Genomic DNA, 13,477 nt, shown 5'->3' with positions numbered 1-13,477 from the left:
GTTTCTCCATAAAGTTAAACTCAGACATCTCAGAATTCACAAAGTCAAACACAGACTGCGCATCTCGCCCACATGACAAATCAAAGTAGCCCAAGAAACGTTCCTGAATAAAGTCCCGATCATCCACATACAACTTCAAGCAGACTGGTGGCACCATAGGTCCCAGAGGGGTGTTGCAATTTTTTTCCCCCGGGGCCTAGAGTTTTTCCTTATCTGGTAACCTAACCAGGAAAATTCTGGACCCTATAAGGTATGACAGTGATTAATACGTGGTAAAAAAGTTTCATGGGTTATGATGGGACCATTTTTTTCTAATCAGGTCACATGCTTTTAAAAACAATGACAAACTGCAGCAACCTTATACTTGTTCATATGAATTACACTACCATTCAAAAGTTTAGGGCCACTTAGAAATGGCATTGTTTTTGAAAGAAATGTACATTTTTTTGTCCATTAAAATAACATCAAATTTATCAGAAATACAGTGTAGACATTGTTAATATTGTAAATGACTATTGTTGCTGGAACTGGCTGATTTAAAAATAATACTTTTTAAATGGAATTTCTACATAGGCGTTGAGAGGCCCATTATCAGCAAACGTCACTCCTGTGTTCCAATGGTACATTCTGTTAGCCTTTTAAAATGATAAACTTAGATTAGCTATGTTAGCACAGCTGAAAACTGTTGTAATGATTAAAAAAGCAACAACTGGCCTTCTTTAGACTAGCTGAGTATCTGGAGCATCAGCATTTGTGGGTTCGATTACAAGCTCAAAATGGCTAGAAACAAATAACTTTCTCCTGAAACTCGTCAGTCTATTCTTGTTCTGAGAAATGCAGGCTATTCCATGCAAGAAATTGCCAAGAAACTGAAGATCTCAACAGTGATGGGTACTACTCCCTTCACAGAACAGCGCAAACTGGATCTAACCAGAATAGAAAGAGTGGGAGGCCCGGTGCACAACTGATTAAGAGGACAAGTACATTAGAGTGTCTAGTTTGAGAAACAGATGCCTCAAGTCCTCAACTGGCAGATTCAGTAAATAGTACCCGCAAAACACCGGTTTCAACTCAACAGTGAAGAGGTGACCCAGGGATGCTGGCCTTCTTTCAAAAACAAGGACATTTCTAAGTCACCCCGAACTTCTGAACAGTAGTGTATATTTAGACTAGATTAAGAGGGGGATTTCCTCTACCCAGACACAGACACAACCACTGTTAGACAATATAACTCACAGGGCTTATGCAACTGTAGGCCTAATAACATTAATTTGCATGTCATCACTATCATCCCATACAACATGTCCAATTTCTGTTTAGGTGCAGCCTAGGCTGCTGCAACATTTATGTAATGAGTTATTGCTTGTCTGTCCGGAGTGATTGTGTTATCACCTTTGCTAAATAAATACAGAAGGAAAGTGGAAAGCCTACTTGAGCGAGCATAATACAAATGCGCCGCGTCAACCTCTCTCTTTAATCACACTTAAGGTATTATGCGATGGAAGCTATCAACATATTCTGAATGGATTACGACATCTCAGAAAATACAGTCGAAATGTGAAGCAGGTAAAGTATCGTAACGTGCAATTACCTCTGCAAGTAGTTTCTCTTGTTAGCGGAACTTTCCCTCTCTTCCTGTTCTCTAAACAGCCAATTATTGCATGCTGTGAGGTTCTGTGTTACATATTAAAAGCCCATTACCATATAATATGTGATGGAATATTATTTGCTGTTGGCTTGCGTGGGTGTATGTGTTATGCAACATAGCTGACTTGAGACATTGTTAACAGTTTCAGGGCCATGGGCCTTTCTCGTGATGGAAAAATACAGAGTAACATGAAGACAGGAACTGTGCAATGAGTTGTGGGGGACACATACAGAACATAGTGTAGCAAACCACAGACTGTCTTTTGTTAGAACTCAAACTTAGCAATAACAGAAACCAGATATGTAATAACGGTATCTAAGGTATGAGCGCATAGTTACTCTACACAGCAACAGTTACATCTATCAACTGGAGCACCCGGGGGCTGGGACCAGCTCGTGCGCCAACAATCAATGATAGGTTGAGTAAGTTTAAACCACACTTGACCTCTACTCTGACAGGCCAGCTCGGAAGCAGGAACTACTTCTGTCAGAGTATTAAAGAAGATACCTTTAGGGTGTTGGCCAGTTCTCTGTTTGCCCTGCGAGGTGGGACAGAGAGCCCGTATATACGAAAATCGCATTTACCACTTATTGCTTAGCTAATAAAAAGTACATAGTATACAATCGGTGACTCATTGTCATATTTATACTGATACCAGATTCGATTGACGCAACCCTAACAATGCCCAAAAATGTGTCGATAAGCAGCTTGATACCGTCTGTTTCTTCTTACTTTCTCGTTGTGTTGCGCAGTTTGAATACGCAGTCCTACGTCCATTACATAATCGATGCAGCTTTTTCCCAGAAGCTTAAATCTGATGTGGGCATGTATATGCTCCCTGCTTTTGTTATGGCGTTTGGCTGAACGATTGATGAGATAGGGTTAGTTTAGTGGAGTCTGCCACTAGCACAGTCTGTAGTCATATCCCCATTGCGACCGTGTCTGTGCCTCAATCTAGGTTGGGCAGAACTAAATATGGCGGTGTTCGCTTTAGCAATCTCACTGGAATAAAGAACTCCTCCATTCCTGTCATTATTGAAAGAGATTGTGATATCACAAAATAGGGCTACTTAATTTTAGATCCCTCACTTCCAAGGCAATTATAGTCAATGAACTGATCATAATCTTGATGCGATTGGCCTGACTGAAACATGGCTTAAGCCTGATTTCATTTACTGTGTTAAATGAGGCCTCTCCTCCTGGTTACACTTGTGACCATATCCCCTGTGCATCCCACAAAGGCAGAGGTGTTGCTAACATTTACTATACCAAATTTCAATTTACAAAAATTGAGCTTCTAGTCATGAAATCTATGCAGCCTATTCAATCACTTTTTATAGCTACTGTTTACAGGCCTCCTGGGCCATATACAGTGTTCCCTGAATTCCTATCGGACCTTGTAGTCATGGCAGATAATATTCTAATTTTTGGTGACTTTAATATTCACAGACCCACTCCAAAAGGCTTTCGGAGCCATCATCAACTAAGTGGGTTTTGTCCAACATGTCTCCGGACCTACTCACTGCCACAGTCATAATCTGGACATAGTTTTGTCCCGTGGAATAAATATTGTGGATCTTAATATTTTTCCTCATAATCCTGGACTATCGGACCACCATTTTATTACGTTTGCAATTGCAACAAATAACCTGCTCAGACCCCAACCAAGGATCATCAAAAGCAGTGCTATAAATTCTCGGACAACCCAAAGATTCCTAGATGTCCTTCCAGACTCCCTCCACCTACCCAAGGATATCGGAGTACAATAATCGATTAACCACCTAACTGAGGCACTTCATTTAACCTTTCGTAATACCCTAGATGCAGTCGCACCCGTAAAAAAAAAAACTTGTCATAAGAAAGTAGCTTCCAGGTATACAGAAAATACCCACGCCCTGAAGCAAGCTTCCAGAAAATTGGAACAGAAATGGCACTACACCACACTGGAAATCTTCCAATTAGCCTGGAAAGACAGTACCGTGCAGTATCGAAGAGCCCTCACTGCTGCTCAATCATCATATTTTTCCAACTTAATTGAGAATAAGCACAATCGAAAATGTATTTTTGATACTAGGTTCCAAGAAACAAAGATCTTCTGTTGGATCTGACAATTCATCTTGATGGTTGTACAGTCGTCTCAAATAAAACTGTGAAGGTCCTCGGTGTTACTCTGGACCCTGATCTCTCTTTTGACGAACATATCAAGACTGTTTCAAGGACAGCTTTTTCCATCTACTTAACATTGCAAAAATCAGAAACTTTCTGTTAACCCGGATAAAGAACTAAATAAAACTTCAGTTAGTGTTAAACACGGCTGCTAGAATCTTGACTAGAACATTAGATCATATTACTGTAGTGCTAGCCTCTCTACACTGGCTTCCTGTAAAGGCTAGGGCTGTTTAAGGTTTTACTGCTAACCTACCTTTCTGATTTGGTCCTGCCATACATACCTACACGTTCGATATAGTCACAAGGCACAAGGCCTCCTTATTGTCCCTAGAATTTCTAAGCAAACAGCGGGAGGCAGGGCTTTCCCCTATAGAGCTCCATTTTTATGGAATGGTCTACCTATTCATGTGAGAGGCGCAGATTCGGTCTCGACCTTTTAAGTGTTTATTGAAGACTCATCTCTTCAGTAGGTCCTATCGAGTGTAGTCTGGCCCAGGGGTGTGAAGGTGAACGGAAAGGCACTGGAGCAACGAACCCCCCTCTGTCTCTGCCTGGCTGGTTCCCCTCTCTCCACGGGGATTCTCTGCCTCTAACCCTATTACGTGGGCTGAATCACTGGCTTACTGGTGCTCTACCATGCCGTGTCTAGGAGGGGTGCGTCACTTGAGTGGGTTGAGTCTCTGACGTGATCTTCCTGTCCGGGTTGACGCCCCGCTCAGGTTCGTGCCGTGGGGCAGATCTTCGTGGGCTATACTCAGGTGTAGTCGGACGGGGCCACAGTGTCTCCCGACCCCTCCTGTCTCAGCATCCAGTAATTATGCTGCAATAGTTTGTGTCGGGGGGGGGGACTAGGGTCAGTCTGTTATATCTGAAGTATTTCTCTTGTCTTATCCAGTGTCCTGTGAATTTAAGTATGCTCCCTCTAATTCTCTCTTTTTCTTCTCTCAGAGGACCTGAGCCCAAGGACCATGCCTCAGGACTACCTGGACAGATGACTTCTTGCTGTCCCCGGTCCACCTGGTCATGCTGCTGCTCCAGTTTCAACTGTTCTGCCTGTGGCTATGGAACCCTGACCTGTTCACCGGACATGCCAACTTGTCCCGGATGTGCTGTTTTCGACTCTCTCTCTACCGCACCTGCTGTCTCCAACTCTGAATGCTCTGCTATGAAAAGCCAACTGACATTTACTTCTGAGGCGATGACCTTGTTGCACCCTCTACAACCACTGTGATTATTATTTGACCCTGCTGGTCATCTATGAACGTTTGAACATCTTGGCTATGTACTGTTGTAATCTCCACCTGGCACAGCCAGAAGAGGACTGGCCACCCCTCAGAGCCTGGTTCCTCTCTAGGTTTCTTCCTAGGTTCCTGCCTTTCTAGGGAGTTTTTCCTAGCCCCCGTGCTTCTACATCTGCATTGCTTGCTGTTTGGAGTTTTAGGCTGGGTTTCTGTATAGCTCTTTGTGACATCGGCTGATGTAAAAAGGGCTTTATAAATACATTTGATTGATTTTCTTCAGGTCACTGTACCCCCTTTCGCACAAGGCTCTGACTTTCCAAAAAGCAGGCAAGGTCAGCAATACAGGTGGCTTGATGGAAGGCTCCCTCTCTGTTAACCTGCTGCACATTTGATACCAATTGGTATTGAACGCCCTCACCATTTCATCCTTCTTCATGAAACTGTTCTCAGGCAGAGGTCGACCCTTTGTTTTAATTCGCACCTTTTCTGTGTACCCCAGAGAACGAAAGTGGTTCTTCAACAAAAAGTCCACAACATTTTCGGTAGCGTTAGCCATTCTGCTGACGAAAACTGCATGCTTGTGCTGGTAGCTAGTTAGCTACTGCTACTTGATTCTGAAGTTTGATATTATTCAATTCAAATTAATTTTTTCAAATTACAGGAGAAGGAGGTAGATTTGAAATTGTTTTCTTGGTTTTAGAACTGTATTATTGTCCAGTTAGTGCAAGTTATTTCAATTGGCCTTGCTATCCCTTTTTACTCTCAATCTCTATCCAATAATGTCACCAAGCTTCTCGACACACAGAACCCCCCAGAATGCTCTGCATCACAACCCCAATACAACACACTAGGTTCATTCTCTGATCATAATCCTATGATTGGATAGATAAGATGTCAGTTCATACTGCAAAATCTTTGATTGGTTGGAGGTCATCCTCTGGAAGTGTTCATAATTACCATGTAGGTCTATGGAAGGGGGGTATTGAAGTCAATCTAGCCAGAGGAAAACGGAAACTAGCTGTCCTCCGGCTACACCATGGTTCTTCCCCAGAAAGTGCTGTTGAGGTTACAAAAGACCTGCGTTTTAATCAATTATTTGATGACATATGAATATAATTAGTATAGTTGTATCTGAAAAAAATAACTTTATAATGTTTCACTTTTTATTTTTATGAAATTTCACTGAGGAGGATGGCCCTCCCCTGCTGCATGTACTGGTAACATGATTTGATAGCCGGTTAGATGGCATTAAGTGTTTCCAAAACTGTGGTCTATATTAATGTGAAAGTCAGTAAAATACTACTGAATAAAAGTCAAAGTATTTGGTTTTAAATATACTTAAGTATAAAAAGTAAATGTAATTGCTAAAATATACTTAAGTACCAAAGTAAAAGTATAAATAATTTCAAATTCCTTATATTAAGCAAACCAGACTGCACATTTTTCTTGTTTTTAAAATTTACAGATAGCCAGGGGCACTCTCTATAAGACATAATTCACAAACAAAGCATTTGTTTTTAGTGAGTCCACCAGATCAGAGGCAGTAGGGATGACCAGGGATGTTCTCTTGATAAGTGCGTGAATTGGACCATTTTCCTGTCCTGCTAAGCCTTCAAAATGTAACAAGTACTTTTGGGTGTCAGTGAAGAGTACATTATTAAAAAGTACATTATTTTCTTTAGGAATATAGTGAAGTAAAAAATGTCAAGTAAAGATACCCCAAAAACTACCTAAGTAGTACTTTAAAGTATTTTTACTTAAGTACTTTACACTACCGACGTTAGCAGGCTAGTTGGCTAGCAACCTTGCAAGCTGATTTGTAACAAATTCAAAGTATTTGCTTGTAATCTGGCCGATGACTACTGGTTTCAAATGTAATTGAAACCAGTAATCATGAGTGTAAATGATATGGTTTAGTTATTTCTGTTGGAGTTTACATTATGGAGAATAGGGTGGCTTGCCTGGGGCCTCCATATTACGTCACACCGCGCAAAAACAACTTCCGGCATGACTTCGGCATTCTGATGGGTTTTATGTAATAACTTGAAAAATAGAAAAGTGAGGTAACTTTGCATTTGGACTTTTGATGCGTATACTAATGCAATTCCATATGTTACATTTGGTTGAATTGTTATGCTTACCTACCCTTTAATGCAGGGTTTGAACTAAACTTCAGAAGTTATCAAGTGGAATGGTTACAATTTTATGTTAATAGAGTGGGATGGTTTTTCTGCTGGTGTATCCTGAGGTAGCTTCTTTCTGTGAACTTCTTCCCGCATTGCGTACAGGCGAACTGCCCCTCTCCCGTGTGGACCTTCAGGTGTATCTTCAGATTGTCCTGGCGGGAGAACCTCTTCTCACACTGGGGGCAGCTGTAAGGTTTCTCCCCTGTGTGGACCCTCTGGTGCCTCTTCAGGTCACGAGTCTGGGAGAACCTCTTCTCACACTGGCTACAGCTGTAGGGTTTCACCCCTGTGTGGACCCTCTGATGGATTTTCACCTTCTGGAGGCAGCTGAAGCCTTTGTTACAGAACATGCATAGGAACCGTTTCTCTTTACTATTGCTTGATGTGGCTCCCCCTCCCTGAGCCTGGTCTCTAGCCTTCTCGTTTGAGTTCAATACCTGATCGAAAAGGACTTGTGAATCGCAAGGCCCCACTGACGTGGACACTGGGTCGCGATCCCTGAGCGAATGTAAAGGAGAGTGGGTCGCAACATTTGGATTGGTCTCTAAGCTTTCCCTGTAATCTAAGGAATCTCTGCCCTGGGACTGTCCGTCTCCTAGATGACTATCTGCATTCCATGTGGGAGGAGCGTCGCCCTCCACTTTCACAGTCACTTCATCTACCACTATAACCTCCACTTTCTTGTCTTGGCACCCTTCAGAGTATACACTACTACTGTACTGGTTCCAGTCCCCTCTAGACAGATCAGTCTGTCTCTCTAAGCCCAAGGATATGTTGCCAGCGTCCATTTCTGTCACGTAAGAACAAGACAGGTCATCACCGCCCGTGTCTAGTGCATTATCATCACCATCTCCACGGCAATGAACCATCCTCTGGCTCTGGTGAAATACAGGTAAGTACTCTGAGCCTGGAGCTGGAGGACAGCCCAGTCTCTCTGGATCTGATCTGTGGTCATATCCTGTGTGCAAGAGCCTGTGGGTTTCAGTTAAAGTCTCAGGGTCCATCTCTGACGACGTTCGGTATTCCACTGACCCGATGCTGCATCGGGTCCTGGGCAGCGCTGGGGCGGTGATGGGGTTCTCTGTGGCTAAAGGAGCCGTTCTTTCAGTCTTCTCCTGCTTGACCAGAGACGATCCTCCAGGACCTGCAGCCTCTGCATCTGTAGACTGACGAGAAGAGGGGTGGTACATGAGTTGAATTGGATAACAATGTCATAGGGAAGTCGCACAAGCTCCTATATCCTCCTGAGACCCAGCAATTCATTTTTATGTTCTTTAATGGACATTCGTTTTTGATCCGTATCTCTAAGGCCATACATGCCACTGTGTTAGGTCCTGTTGTACCTATGAGAGGACATTTTGGGCTTTTCAATTATCACGTGTAGCGGTGTCACCTTCATAATTTGTTCTTGTGTGTAATTATTTTTGAGAGTTTGATATTCAATATTTTCTAATAGGTAAATATCTCAAGAATAGTTTGAGTTTTCAGAGCAGTGGAATAATTTTCACACTAAATAAGATCTAAACAAGAGCTTGTTAATAAATGTTCTCTGTTCATATTCACTATCAATTTTTATGTCCAAATGTTTTTTTTCCGGGTCTCTGAAGGCTATGACAGGTAAATGTGGCTGTACAAAAGCTGAAGAACGGCAGGTAGCCTAGTGGTTAGAGCGTTGAGCCAGTAACCAAAAGGTTGCTAGATCGAATCCCTGAGCTGTCAAGGTAAAAATATGTCATTCTGCCTCTGAACAAAGCAATTAACCTGCTGTTCCTAGGCCATCATTGTAAATAAGAATTTGTTCTTAACTGACTTGTCTGTTTAAATAAAGCTAAAATAAAAGAAATAAAAAAGAACATACGCACATCCAGATACTTTCCGCAGGTCCTGGAGTTGAAGGCAAACTCATGGAAAACAGAAAGGAAAACGCAGCACACTGCTGCTCATGCTCCCAGGTGATATTTATTTACAACTACATGTAAGCAAGTAAGTAGCATTGGGCATTTGAAATGATTTCACTATTTAAATAATATCATGATGTTTTTGTGTGTTAAAGAATGTATTTAAAAAATGTTTTACTTCAATGAAGATTTGAGAGAGAGAAGGTGCTCTACACTAAGGGTGGGGGAGGGTTTAGAGAGGAGCCGGGGCAAATGTGTGTAGCACGGAGGGAGAAAGTAGCCAAACCAACTCACGCTAGTTAGACAAACTTGTTGCTGCCATAGTTTCTGTCATGCATGTCTTGACTGCATTGTTGTAAAGACGCTAGCTAGCTACAGTAGCAAGGCTGAGGCTATTTTGCTGGGCTTCCCTCCCTTGTCTTCAACTCCGTTCATATGAAACAGCCTACCTGTTGGTTGATCATTGTAGCCAACTTAATTCTGTAACTTTAATTCCATTTTGCATTGATTAGAAAGCTCCCACTTCACTTGCTACACATGGTTCCTCTTGATTGACCGACAATAAGCTACACCAGTGTGAAACGTATGTGGGCTACCGGTGCCTTTTTTTTAATGAAAACTGTCAAACTGTTTTATAAAAAAAAAGTCATGTAATGGTCTATCCTTGTAGGCTATGTAGCAGTGTCACATAGATCATTATTTAATTTTAGAAAAATGAATACTCTCCCTAGTAATCGAATAGTAACAGTTTGGATATTCGAATAACCATGCCCATCCCTAGCTGAGGGGTAGCCTTTTTGAAATAAACTGGCCACATTTGCTTTACAAAGTAACAAGTTTTAGGCAACTCTATTACACTAACCTCTATCAAAATAACATGCTGGATTGAGGTTCCACTCCCCTCATCAACAGTGATTGGTTGATCATCTCTCCATGTATTGTGTACCGCTGGCTTCACAAAGCTCCTGTGGCCTCCAGTGAGATGTCCTTCACCTGAGAGAGTTATTGGGGGAAAAGAGGTGCTTAGTAGAGCCTGACCGATATGTTTTTTTGTTTTTTGTCCAATACTGATTCCTGTATTGGGGTGACAAAACTTAACGATACAGATATATCTACCGATATACTGTTACAGTGGAAAATTAAAGTGTAATATTTTCATAAATTGCTGTCCAAATAACTACTTCAAATGTTGATTTCTTATATTGTGACAGATTATACGTAAGAATGGCCGCAATTGTTCAGATAAGCATCAGATTACCTTTTTCCATATCGGTTAGTTTCAATGATCCACTGATACCAATATCGGTCGGGCTCTAGTGGTTAGATTAGCTACCGTGAATGCTCAACAGTATATTGTACACTATTGACACAGTCTAGAATCGGCAAGGATGCAAGGTAACATTTCTCATAACTTCTTGATATACTATTTATTGATTGATGTATTATGTATACATTTTTTTCATTGAATAAATAAACCGGAAATACAATAAACAAACATCTGGCTAGAATATTATATTGTGTCAAGATAGCTAAGTAATCAGGGGAATTATTGCTTATTATCCAAGAACTGACCAAGCTCTCAAGAACCCACGTGGGGTATACCCAGTTTACAGCCCCCCCCCCCCCCCCCCCCCCCCCCCACTCCTGCTTAAATAACAGTTACCGTCTATTTGAATGGGTTAACTAAGACCCAATTCTGGGTAACACATCTGAACATGTGTGCAAAGGGGAAGGGGGCGACAGGCAGCACAGCCTTCTGCAAAATGTACCTCTTGCCATTCCTCTGTATCGGTCGAGGATCTTGACACTACTGGGACGACTGGCAAGGACGCGCTCCCGTGATACCTTCAGTTCGAGTAGCTGTAGTTTCTTCTGCAATGCCCTGTTTTCTGTCTGGCTTTTAGTTATTTCCAAACTAAACACTGCATGTTCGTCGTCTATGAGTTTACAGATCTCTGCCACGGCTGCATTCGCTAGCACCTCCATGATGGAAGCTATTTGAGTGTGAAAAACCATGCAGTTAGCCATCGTTAGCTAACGTTATCAACTAGCAAGCTAACGTTACCTAGATAACATATAAACTAAGTCCTGTCTCCAACGCGAATTACACACTGCCTGTGGTAGGTTTGTGATATTTTCTGTTCCAGCGTGTTAATAAACGTCTAAATAACAACAATAAAAACACTAACATGGAAATTGTTCTTGGTCACTGTTTACTTCCGTTTACACTTTAAAGGAAATTATCTTATTGGTTGGCGTCATAGCTCAAAGGTTGTGGTTAAATGAAAAAGGTACACGCACCGTTCTTTGAAACGCGGTACTGGTTTTTATACTGAACAAAAATACACTGCTCAAAAAAATAAAGGGAACACTTAAACAACACAATGTAACTCCAAGTCACTCACACTTCTGTTGCCCTCCTACGGGAGGCCGTAGGAGGGCAACAACCCAGCAGCAGGACCGCTACCTCTGCCTTTGTGCAAGGAGGAGCAGGAGGAGCACTGCCAGAGCCCTGCAAAATGACCTCCAGCAGGTCACAAATGTGCATGTGTCTGCTCAAACGGTCAGAAACAGACTCCATGAGGGTGATATGAGGACCCGACATCCACAGGTGGGGGTTGTGCTTACAGCCCAACACCGTGCAGGACGTTTGGCATTTGCCAGAGAACACCAAGATTGGCAAATTCGCCACTGGCACCCTGTGCTCTTCACAGATGAAAGCAGGTTCACACTGAGCACATATGACAGACGTGACAGAGTCTGGAGACGTCGTGGAGAACGTTCTGCTGCCTGCAACATCCTCCAACATGACCGGTTTGGCGGTGGGTCAGTCATGGTGTGGGGTGGCATTTCTTTGGGGGGCCGCACAGCCCTCCATGTGCTCGCCAGAGGTAGCCTGACTGCCATTAGGTACCGAGATGAGATCCTCAGACCCCTTGTGAGACCATATGCTGGTGCGGTTGGCCCTGGGTTCCTCCTAATGCAAGACAATGCTAGACCTCATGTGAATGGAGTGTGTCAGCAGTTCCTGCAAGAGGAAGGCATTGATGCTATGGACTGGCCCGCCCGTTCCCCAGAACTGAATCCAATTGAGCACATCTGGGACATCATGTCTCGCTCCATCCACCAACGCCACGTTGCAGACTGTCCAGAAGTTGGCGGATGCTTTAGTCCAGGTCTGGGAGGAGATCCCTCAGGAGACCATCCGCCACCTCATCAGGAGCATGCCCAGGCGTTGTAGGGAGGTCATACAGGCACGTGGAGGCCACACACACCACTGAGCCTCATTTTGACTTGTTTTGAGGACATTACATCAAAGTTGGATCAGCCTGTAGTGTGGTTTTCCACTTTAATTTTGAGTGTGACTCCAAATCCAGACCTCCATGGGTTGATACATTTGATTTCCATTGATAATTTGTGTGATTTTGTTGTCAGCACATTCAACTATGTAAAGAAAAAAGTATTTAATAAGAATATTTCATTAATTCAGATCTAGGATGTGTTATTTTAGTGTTCCCTTAATTTTTTTGAGCAGTGTATAATGTTTTGGTTCGCCTGAGATAAGGGAAACTCAGTCCCTCAGATTAATATAGATTTTTTTTAAATAAATCAGCACAGATTAGATTTTTTATTTAATTTCAACAAAATGGTCATACTCTATCCTTCTGGACTTGAAGTACAGTACTTTTATTTCATAAAATGATATGTAACAAGAAGTATACATTTTCTCACTATGGTAACACAATCGTTTGTAAATCTGGTACCCTCAAATTGATAAAATGAATGTAAGAATACTTTGGAAAAGGTTCAACATTAAATTACACACAACTTCACTACTTCATGCCAAGTAAACATGAAGTAAAGCACTATACTTTCCTGATAAAACACCAGCATCAAACAACAGGATAGGGTTGTCACTTTACATCAGTGAAGCATTTTTACAGACACCATCCCACCAACCATATCATCTACTCTGCCTCATCATACTACACAGTACCAGTCAAAAGTTTGGACACACCTACTCATTCAAGGGTTTGATCTGGGCCTTTATCCATAGTCTCAGAGTAAGAGCGCTGATCTAGGATCCCCACCTGCCTATACTGTACTGGCTCTGACCTAATACCATTCATGTAGTTGACAGTGGACTAAACCTCAGTGACACTGTGTGTGGTCTGTGTGCTGCTCAGTTGGTTACTCTGTGGGTTCAGACGAGGTGTAGTGTGGTTGTCCTCCATGACCATGGTCCCCTCAGGGTTCCCCAGACCCTCCTCACAACCCTCCTCCTTCACCAGCAGCACCTCTGGACCCTCCTCCTCCTGGAAGAGACAGGTGATA

At 42.5% G+C, this 13,477-nt stretch overlaps 1 protein-coding gene across 1 annotated transcript; it reads right to left on the bottom strand.

Moving 5' to 3' along the window:
• Positions 1-5,255: 5,255 nt before the first annotated feature.
• On the bottom strand, positions 5,256-11,375 carry LOC109894101 (zinc finger protein with KRAB and SCAN domains 1-like). The gene is made up of 3 exons (XM_020487331.2): positions 10,912-11,375; positions 10,005-10,135; positions 5,256-8,410 (listed from the first exon to the last, which is right to left on the bottom strand). The coding sequence occupies exons 1-3, from the start codon at positions 11,168-11,170 to the stop codon at positions 7,262-7,264; spliced, it is 1,539 nt and encodes a 512-aa protein (XP_020342920.2). The 5' UTR covers positions 11,171-11,375; the 3' UTR covers positions 5,256-7,261.
• Positions 11,376-13,477: the final 2,102 nt, after the last annotated feature.

This window comes from Oncorhynchus kisutch, linkage group LG7 (genome assembly GCF_002021735.2).
Source record: "Oncorhynchus kisutch isolate 150728-3 linkage group LG7, Okis_V2, whole genome shotgun sequence".
In the NCBI taxonomy this organism is placed as follows: Eukaryota; Metazoa; Chordata; class Actinopteri; order Salmoniformes; family Salmonidae; genus Oncorhynchus; species Oncorhynchus kisutch.
This window is presented reverse-complemented; position numbering and strand designations above follow the sequence as displayed.